Source organism: Scomber japonicus, chromosome 16 (assembly GCF_027409825.1).
Source record: "Scomber japonicus isolate fScoJap1 chromosome 16, fScoJap1.pri, whole genome shotgun sequence".
Taxonomy (NCBI): domain Eukaryota; kingdom Metazoa; phylum Chordata; class Actinopteri; order Scombriformes; family Scombridae; genus Scomber; species Scomber japonicus.
The window spans coordinates 7,726,554-7,736,230 of record NC_070593.1 but is presented as its reverse complement, the minus strand read 5'-3'; the positions used below and the strand labels follow the sequence as shown (position 1 = coordinate 7,736,230).

The window sequence follows — 9,677 nt, the reverse complement described above, 5'->3', positions numbered from 1 at the left end:
AAAGCTCCCAAAAAAACATGACACAACAATGGTGGAGGAAAAAAAGTTATATTAAGAGTATTACTTTAAATTCTAGACTTGGGTCTAAATTGATAGCGATCCAACGTAGCGTTTTAGTCTCACCATGACATGTATTGTACATAATACCTCATAGTTTTTCGGGATTCAGAGCGTTATATTTTAATCCATAAAATTGTATTTGATTAGAGTTTTAGAAGCAATAACCGACAATAATGCATGAGTTTAGTGCCAGGGTGTAAGTGTTATACGGACTCTGTAATCTCTTGTGGAAAGGATCCTCCCCTCCCTTCCTCTCTTTTATTCCTACTGTAGCTTTCTATTAGTCACTTTTTTGGGGGGAGGGTCGTATAATATTTGGCTTTAGAATACAGTATCACTTATTATTATTATTATTATTATTATTACTATTATAATGGTTTTGGGTTTTTTACTGCAGAATAAGGTGAGGACAGCTGTAGCATCATGGTGTTATTACATTAACAAATTCTACTAAATATTTATATTTTTCAGAGACTTAACTTCCCTGCCTTGTATTCTTTCAGCACCAAATCAATAATCTAAAACCATTCGGTACATGAGAGATGCTTTATAGTACATGAAATGATTCAATTCTGATTCTTGTAGCATTTTTAAATCTATAAAACCCCCACCCCTTCCTTCTTTTTTTTTTTGTAGAAATAGTAATAGTAACTCTGTGGCTGCAAAGGACTTAATGATCGAAACTTGTTTGAAAAGCACTTTCTCTCTATGTACTGACTTGCACCGTCATCATCACCATCCTGTCTTGAATACTGTGTTCTAAAAAAAAAAAGAAAAACAAACCCTGTAATGCTCTTCTTCTCTTTTGTGGGGATTTACAATCACAATCTGTGAGCATAGTAGGCGTTTTAGCAACATGAATATATGGGTTTAAAAAATGAATATGCATGAATTAGCAGAAAAATGAATGATTTGTATTGCATGCAATAATCCAACTTTGTAATGTGAATGAGTGTAATTAGGATGTTGAAATGTTCATATCAGATGTTCTGTGACAAGGTCGGGGACAACAGAAAGCATGTTGGAGTAGTTTTTGATCATCTGTTTGGGTTTTTTTTTTTAACACTTAACTGCTAATCATGAGATAAACCAACCCCCCCCTGCCCCGCCCCTCAAACAAACAAATCACCAACAAAGAAGTAGCTGTAAGAGTGGTTTCTGCTCTTACTCTGTAGTGTTAATGACCACGGCAATAGGCAGTACAGCCACAGTGATCAACCTTTGCTCCCATGAATAAAAAATGAAAAAAACCCAAACAAAGCTTAGGTGAGATGATTAATGACATTACTTTTGTTGATCAACTTTTCCACTGAGGAGGTGGACTGTGTAGAAACTATGCACTCCAGAGGGAGGAAATGGGCATGCTTATTACGTGTGAGCCTCTTGTCTGGTTTTGTATTAACTTAAAAATAAAAAATAAAAATGAAAAAAACAAGAAAAAAATGAAACTGTATCAGAAATTCAGCAATAAAATGCAGCATGGTGCCAATTGGACGACTGCGTGTTGATGTTTACTTCCTGTTTATATGTTTAGCAGCTGTGTGAGGATGTAAGAGGCCGATACTGGATTTTTAGGGCAAATACCAATATGTGTCAAATAATGTCAAATAATTTCTTTAATGTATAAAATGGTGTCATTCTATTATTGGCATGTTTATAGATAGCATGTAAAGTACTGTTTGTGTGTGTATGTTTAGATATATATTATGTTAGGTTTGCATTAAGTACAGCTGAGGCCAACAAGAATCAATCATTAGTTTGAGGAAATATCTTCTCATTAAATAAAATTTAAAGACAAATGGAGGTTTTGACCTGCCAGTGGCACTAGATGAAGTCAGTGGATCACCAAAGACTAGAGTATTAATAGGCTACTGTTATTTAATTTAAACACCTGCCACAAAATTTCTAATCCAATCCGCAAACTAAAAGATAAATGAGATTTTTTTTCTGCATCCCAATATCCACAATACATCTGCAGAGACCGATCAGAACAAGATCAACGAGACGGCATTGCTTATATCACCAAAAAACATTTAATGAAAACACCAAACACTGAAAAATACAACATAAAACACAAATTATTCTTCAAGAAGGAGCTGAGGGAGAAAACATTGAGTGTTCACACTACTTGTCCGCTTCAGTTGCAACACTGTCCTCCAGTCTGCGTTTAATGACAGCCATCTTATCATACTTTGCCTGAAACTGCCGTTTCACCTGCAGCGGGAAAAGGGGGGGGGGGGGGGGGGAGATTTATGTTTAAATATTGGTCACTCCTGCCTGGATTTCTTCACACAGTGCTCGTGTGTCACTGTTGACCTGTTGAACACATCTGGAAACATCTAGCAGGGTAAATTAAAAAGTAGCTAGTGCCACCTTCAGGCCAGTGTAATTACCCGTTTAATGCAAAATTAGACTTTTAAAAAGGATTAATCATATTCTTCAAATTTTAAATTAGTTGTAGAAAAAAATGTCTGCAAGTCAACAAGAAACTTAAATTGAATGTTACAACAGTATTCATATAATGACTGTAAGAAATGAAGCACTGTAGTTGTACACAGATCTTAACCATGGTCATCAGAAAAAATGCAATATCATGTTGGGGAGTAACTAGTTACATGTAACGGCATTTCATAATTTTATTACAAAATAAATCTAACTGTAAAAAAATGTGTAATTAAATTAGTTACTTACGAAAATGTTGATAATTACAAAAGGAGGTTACATCCGAAGAGAGACCTTTACGATTTTGCTCAGGAGGGTTTTTTCCTAATTTTTTAATATTTAACATGTTACTGAATACATACATTGCTGTTTTTGATTCTATGAGATCAATATTTGTTTTTATATTTTGTGCTTAAATGGTGTCACAGTACCAAGTAAGCCCAGAACAGAAGAAATGATCTCCCTTATAAATCATGTCAGTATGAAAAACACCTGAACTTTGGTGCTTAATGGGTAACTTAACATAACAGTAACATTACTTTGATTAAGTAATTAAAATAGTAACATTACTTAGTACATTTTAAATAGGGTAACTAGTAACCTATTACATTTCCAAAGTAACCTTCCCAACCTGAGGATAATACACACAAATCAAGTTAATCACATTTTCTTGTCTCACCTCATGAATGTTTTCCTTGAGAGGCTTCAGGTTAAATTTGAGTGTGGATGCTCTCACCATTGAGCAGCTGTTGAGGATGTAACTGTACAGGAAAGACAAAGTAAATGCACAACTTGATTTTTATTTATTTATAATGCACCAGCACTGTTTCACCAAGTGACTTTACAACAGTGTATTTCTCAGATACACAACATATAAATATAATGTGAGCTTTGCTGTGTTTAAAAAAAGGCCATTCAAGCACTGAACTCATTCAGCACTTGTTTATTTTAATCTCTCCAGACAGCAGTGCATCTGTACAAGTCAACATGTTTGTGTGCTCAGCAGAAGTGGCGGGGCTTACCAGCTGATGTTAGCTTTGTGCAGGAGATAGATGGAGCGAATCACAGCCAAACGTGAAGGCGCTGAGTGAATGACCTTCCCCACAGCACAGTGGCAGCCGCGACATTTCAGAGAGCTGTAGATGCTGGAAGTAAACGAGAGCAGTTAGAGCAAATATAACGCTGACACAGATCCTGATCATGGCTAAAGGTTGACTAAGAAGAGCATTTTTATTAATCCCAGTATACCACCTGAGGGAGGAAGTGGTGGAGGAAGATTTCACATGCAACACACACCTGGTACCTGCTCCCTAAAACTGTAGTCTATGGGTTCAAGGGCTCAAATCAAACAACCACAGTCTGCCTGGTCAGTCCTTTTAGATCATTATTAATATTTTAAACCTAACTTTGATGTTGCATTATGTTATGTTAGGACCATTTATACATTATATGCTGTTTATTGTATGCATCTAATATATGTGGGTGTCACACAAGGGTTGAAAACAGCTGCACAACCAATTTGCCTCATAAGAGCATCATATTTTATCCAGAATCACTGCATTCACTCACCATTTAGCCATTTCCCCTTTATGTCCTGATTCCAGTTCATCACTGAGGACCACATCATTGGTGACTCCTGATGAAAAACAAGCAGTAAAAATGTCTTCATATCAGGTATTGTACAGCTGGGTCAAATCTTACCTACAGTATAAGCACTATATTATGATACACTGTCCCACCTATGGCACCAAATAGCTCTGTTTCCATGAAAACCTAAGACAAATTTCTACTTAGATATGTAACTTTCACCATTTTCTGACATTTTATACTAATCAATGAACCAATAATGAAAATAATTGTTAGTTTGAGCCCTAATTTAGTGTTTTGCACCTCACGGCTCCCATACAAACAACCCACCCACGAGTACACAACAGGTAAATTCACCATCATCTGAGTTAATTTGTGTCCATATTTTCCAACATTTGAACAACTCATGCATTATTTTCTTTACTTATAGAGTGTCAATAATTATGAATGAGAGATGAAGTGAACTTACTCCTGCACATAATCGAGTCCAAACATTTCACCTCTCCACAGATACTAAGGGAGTCTCCCAGGACTGTTTTGCATTGCTCGCAGTGAAGAGTCATCGGTCTGCATTCATCCATTATGGTCAGCTTTACATCAGTGTCACCACGTTCACTTATCAGGCTCTCATTAAACTCCATGTTGATTAAAGGTGAGTTTTAAATAATAGCCTGGGTAATATAGCAGTCCCGCTTGTTATTTTGGATTTTTTTCTTCTTTATGTTTAACTGGACGTGCTGCAAGGTTTGCTCGACTTCACACTGCCACCGTCTGGAACAATGTTAGAAATGCAGATATATATATTATTATACACTGCTAAAGCACATGATGAAAATAATTGAATAATAAGTAAGATTATGCCAAAAAATATAGCGTTATGAATCTATATGGCTAGGTTAAATTCAAATGAGGAGTTAACTGAGAGAAGTTTAAACAACGCATGGTTTATTTGCTGCGTTCAAGTTGTACTCGGTAGTCGGAAATTTCACTTCGAACGCCCCCTGATGTCGGATTTCCAACTCGTAAAGAAGTAAAGTTCCGACATCAAAATCAAAGATGATAGCCACGTGCATAAACAGTGTAAAATGTGTAGTTATATCCTGTTTATTAGCAAATTTGTCTTATTTTTGTGTGTCTCATCTAAGTCAATACCCACACATAGGCCTTCCAACTTCCGAGGTAACTGGAACGCACCAGTACTTTTTACGTTGACGGCTAAAAAACGCACCTCCGCTTTGATTGGCTGTGGTGCTCTTACGCTCACACCCAGAAGCCAATCAGACGGCTCCCGCTCCTGTTTTGAATCAGTACAGTTTTTAACCGTCAGGAGCAGCAGCCACATCCCACCGCACCGTGAGAGAGGACAACAACGTGGATATATACTTGTTTCATTTCAACAAACAGAGCAAACTATAACATCAACATGGACCTGGACTCCATGAAATATGCAGAGCTACGAAGCCTTGCAAAGGAGCTCGGCCTTAAAGCCAACATGAAGGTAAATTAAGCTACTCTGTTTAAATTAATACAGCGATATTTGTCAGTTACGGTGGTTTGTTGAGGCTGGTCCGTCTGTGTAACGCTAACGTATCTAACCAAAATTGAACAAAGCATTTAAATAATGGGTTTATTTTTATTCACATCATCTTAAAACAACATTCAGGCACCCACATTTTGAATGCATAAAATGACTATGTGGACACATCATGATTTACTTTCTATTGAAAGCACATTTGATTGAATACAGCCAGACCTCTTTCAGTGTTCATTCATGGGCATCTGACTGTCGTTTTAAGACAGATCTTAACATAGTAATTTTTTAAATACATTTATTTATGAGCTTTGCATTTTCACAACATAATAGACAAAGTGATGTATTTTTACGTAGAGTCTAGCAGTCTTATTTTGGATGTACAAGGTGCCACCTTGTCTAGAAAAATATGTCTACAATGACAAATATCAGACCAGAATAGCTGGCAGAGCACCAGAAGGATGTATCACATTCTGCTTAAAATGCTTATTGGAGATATACAATACAATGCAATACGGCAGAATAAAGCATAGTCCTATTGAATTAAGTCCCAGTGAGACACATCTCTTTCCTGGTCAATAAAGGCTCCCCAGACTGTAAGAAACTTGGGGTGGGAATTAGACAAAAAGGGAACTGAATTTCTTCAAGGCATAGACAGGAGACCATGTCATTCAACTATTTTTTTTAAAGCAAGGAGGAGAGACAGACTTCCACTCACTCAAGATAACCCTTTTTGCAATGACCATACCAAACATGAGGGCTTGTAGATGGAAGAGTAAAAAAAAGTCAGAGCAACCCAATATCACAAGAAGGCCTTCAGGGACTAGAGCTTAACATTTTAACCTATTATTTGACTAACTAGCTAACATTATTTGTCTGTAAACAGGGCGATAAACTCTTGAAGGCAATCAAGCAGCTTTATGAACAAAAAAAGAAGGAGGAAGAGCAGGTAAGCTAATTCATTCTTATAAAATCAGCCTTACACCATGGTTGTTTTGTCTATATGTGATGTTTACATACTGCTGTGGTGTTTACCAGGGGAATGAGAAGGATGCTGCTGTTGAGCAAAAAGATGAAAATGAGGCTCAAGTCAGCACTCAGGAAAATAAGGATGCAACCTGCAAGGAAGACGTTTCCAGCACCTCAGTGTTTGTGAACACACGTCGGGGGAAAGGAAATGGGACCAAGAGAAAGATCTCTGAAATTGCAACGGTGACCGAGTGCAATGAGTTGCCACCCACTGCAGAAGAGGTATAACACATCATAATATACTCAACATCAGTGCACAACACCAACACCTACAACTATGATAAATCTAATAAGCACGTCTATGTTAAACAAAATCCAAGTTTGTATTGACATGTTTCTTTGCAAATATCCTCTAGTCCTCACTGATAAAACAAATATAGTCGGTATGCACAGGCATGTTCTGTTGTGGTGTCAGTTCCTTGTATTCAGCAGGATTGATCCCTTAAACTATTTTTGTTTTTTTTAGGTTGATGCTGAAGTCACAGCATCTAGTCCAAGCGGTGGTACCAGAGGTGCTAAAAAGAGACGCGTGTCCTCTGCCAGTGACTCTGAAAAAGTGGACACTGAGCTTCCTGCAGAGCCACCAGCCGCCAACAGTGAGCAGCAGCCTGCTGTCAAAGGTGAAGCACCTGTGCATTGTGATACTGATCTGTAACAGTTTGACAGCGTATCATTTTTGATTTCTTAGGAGATTAGGATTTCTTCATCCTTATTTTTATTTTATACATATTGAAATTGTTTGTCTAGGAAATGCATCAAAAATCCCCAAAGCTGGTAAGATCCCTCGTTATGAAGGGGTCCAGAAGAAGAAGGCTTTGTTGAAGCCAAGCACTCCAAGTAAGTTTTTCTTTTTTTTTTTCTCTTTGTTTCCTCTTTTTCCATATCTTGGGGGGGAAAACTATATTAGAAGTCTCAACAAACTCTTACAATTATTTTTGTAAATTATTTCTCTTGTAGACTTCAAAAAGCTCCATGAGGCACATTTTAACAAGATGGAGTCCATTGACTCATACGTCCATCGGAAGAACAAGCAGATTGAGAGCTACAAGAATCCAGTGAAAGAACTGAAGGTACTCAACAGCTTCTAGACAGTCCTGGTTGGCTGAAATGAATTCATAAAATTATTGTATTCATTGATATTTGCTTATATTTTTTAGATGCCTTCAGACAAAGTGAAACAGCAGAAAGTTGATGTTAAAACTCAAGTGGTGAGTCCCACATGTTAAACATCCATAATCGTTCAGATTTCACAGTATATTGGTTACTTCCAGAGTGCAGTGAAGGTGATAATTTGTATATATTTTACAGAAGGCAAATGTGAGTCGTACTTCCATGTTCAGCCCTGTCACGGTGAATAAGAGACCAGCTCCCCAAACTAAACCAGCAGAGAAGAAAGATGCTCTATTCAGACCATCTGTCATTTCCACTCGCAGGATCAACGTTCGGTGAGTCTCTTTCTTCACAGACATAGACATGAATATCAGCAGCCAAATACTGTCTCATTTCGGCCGTTTGGCGAATTTGGCAAGTTAGCAAGTAATGAGACATTACTATGAAGTTTTGAATCTTTGGATGGACAAGTAGCATCCTGCCTGACCTTCTCTCATCCATGTTTCTCGTGGTGTAATCTCTCAAATGTTAAAAATGAAATAGTCTTTAATACTGTATGATGCTGTATGAATAACTGATTGTGTTTGCATGCAGGTTCTCTGAAGCCACTCAAGACAACGAGCATAAGAGGTCCTTGGTGAAAACGCCAGCACGCAAGTCCCTCTGTGTGACCTCGAGTACCCCACTGAAACAGACCGAAGATGGAGGAAAGCCCAACACCATGAAGACTTTAACTTTCTCTGCATCCAAGACTCCAGGTACATTTTTAATTTGAACTTGTTACATTTGAACTTGACTATTGGTATGGATGGACTGAGATGATTGATTTCTTTATCTATTTTCATTTCAAAGGGCCTTTCGTTTTCATTGGAAACACCAGCACTAACACAACCCCAGGAACACAGAAGAAGACTAACTTTGATCTGAAGGCCAGTCTGTCTCGTCCCCTCAGCTACAAGCCTCATACAGGTACAAAACCCCTTTCAGTATCCGTGATTCATTGAAGTATACTGCAGCACCAGTATATTAAATAACCTCTTTTGGGTTTATTTCCTCCTCTCTTCGTTAGGTAAACTGAAGCCGTTTGGAGAGGCCAAAGAAAACGCAGCAGGAAACAAGTCGCTGGTCTCAAACTCACACCAGAAAAATTACAAACAGCACCAAGTCCAGACAAGGTAAGTCTAAAATCTAAAAGATGCATCAATACTGATTTATTTCTCATTAATAAATTCAACTGGTACAACATCAGACTCTTATGGATGTTTTTCTGGTTTTATTTAAGAGCGGAGAGAAGAACAAAACACACTGAGGATCGGAAGCAGAAGAAAGCGAACATGCTCGGTGCAAGAAGAGGCCTCGTCATGATGTAGAAATGTCCCGCTTGTTTGTAGACGTCTGTACAGCTCGTTGTTCCACTGTAAATATTTTACTGTCTGCAGTTTACTCATTTCTGCAATCTCTTTTTAGTCTCTTTGGTTAGGAAACCTGTTGCTTCCATCCAGCCTTCTGTGGGGTTTTTATTTTTATATTTTATTCGTGCATTAGTAAAACATTTTATAGCTCTGAATGATGCATTTGTGTATTTTGATATGTAGAAAATCGATGTCCTGTTTTGCTGCATTTGGAAACTTGTAATTTTGTTCTTTTAAAAAGTTGATGTGCTGTTTTTACCCCCTTTTTTGGGAGAAGACATATAAAAAGACATTGGTACAGAAGATTTCTTGTCTGTTTCCTTTGCTTTTTATAAAAAAAATTAAAATATGGCTGTTCCAATTTTCCAAAGTGTAATAATTTTAATTTTTGCCCCATGAAAACATGAGCATTTACACTTATAATAGTTTTAATGTAAACAAAGCTTCATTTAGATTATTGGCTTAAAATAGGCAAAGAAGTTTTAAAGTTTTTTTTTTCTGAGGGA

The 9,677-nt window shown here is 37.3% G+C and overlaps 2 protein-coding genes across 2 annotated transcripts; one reads left to right on the top strand and one right to left on the bottom strand.

Annotated features, from left to right (window-relative positions):
• Window positions 1-2,184: 2,184 nt before the first annotated feature.
• oip5 (opa interacting protein 5) lies at window positions 2,185-4,787 on the bottom strand. The gene is made up of 5 exons (XM_053336262.1): window positions 4,559-4,787; window positions 4,072-4,138; window positions 3,525-3,647; window positions 3,182-3,263; window positions 2,185-2,274 (listed from the first exon to the last, which is right to left on the bottom strand). The coding sequence occupies exons 1-5, from the start codon at window positions 4,728-4,730 to the stop codon at window positions 2,185-2,187; spliced, it is 534 nt and encodes a 177-aa protein (XP_053192237.1). The 5' UTR covers window positions 4,731-4,787.
• Window positions 4,788-5,444: 657 nt separating this feature from the next.
• nusap1 (nucleolar and spindle associated protein 1) lies at window positions 5,445-9,404 on the top strand. The gene is made up of 12 exons (XM_053336184.1): window positions 5,445-5,587; window positions 6,507-6,569; window positions 6,659-6,871; window positions 7,116-7,269; window positions 7,397-7,486; window positions 7,607-7,719; window positions 7,807-7,857; window positions 7,958-8,094; window positions 8,354-8,517; window positions 8,612-8,728; window positions 8,829-8,934; window positions 9,042-9,404. The coding sequence occupies exons 1-12, from the start codon at window positions 5,513-5,515 to the stop codon at window positions 9,127-9,129; spliced, it is 1,371 nt and encodes a 456-aa protein (XP_053192159.1). The 5' UTR covers window positions 5,445-5,512; the 3' UTR covers window positions 9,130-9,404.
• The last annotated feature ends 273 nt before the right edge of the window (window positions 9,405-9,677 follow it).

Excerpts from the sequence above, each read along its gene's own strand:
- oip5 (XM_053336262.1), bottom strand. The coding sequence starts at position 4,730 with ATGGAGTTTAATGAGAGCCTGATAAGTGAACGTGGTGACACTGATGTA. Across the intron at positions 3,648-4,071 it reads AAAGGGGAAATGGCTAAATG|CATCTACAGCTCTCTGAAAT; the intron begins GTGAGTGAATGC and ends GTTTACTTCCAG. Across the intron at positions 3,264-3,524 it reads CACAAAGCTAACATCAGCTG|TTACATCCTCAACAGCTGCT; the intron begins GTAAGCCCCGCC and ends TTTCCTGTACAG.
- nusap1 (XM_053336184.1), top strand. The coding sequence starts at position 5,513 with ATGGACCTGGACTCCATGAAATATGCAGAGCTACGAAGCCTTGCAAAG. Across the intron at positions 7,487-7,606 it reads GTTGAAGCCAAGCACTCCAA|ACTTCAAAAAGCTCCATGAG; the intron begins GTAAGTTTTTCT and ends TTTCTCTTGTAG. Across the intron at positions 8,518-8,611 it reads CTCTGCATCCAAGACTCCAG|GGCCTTTCGTTTTCATTGGA; the intron begins GTACATTTTTAA and ends TTCATTTCAAAG.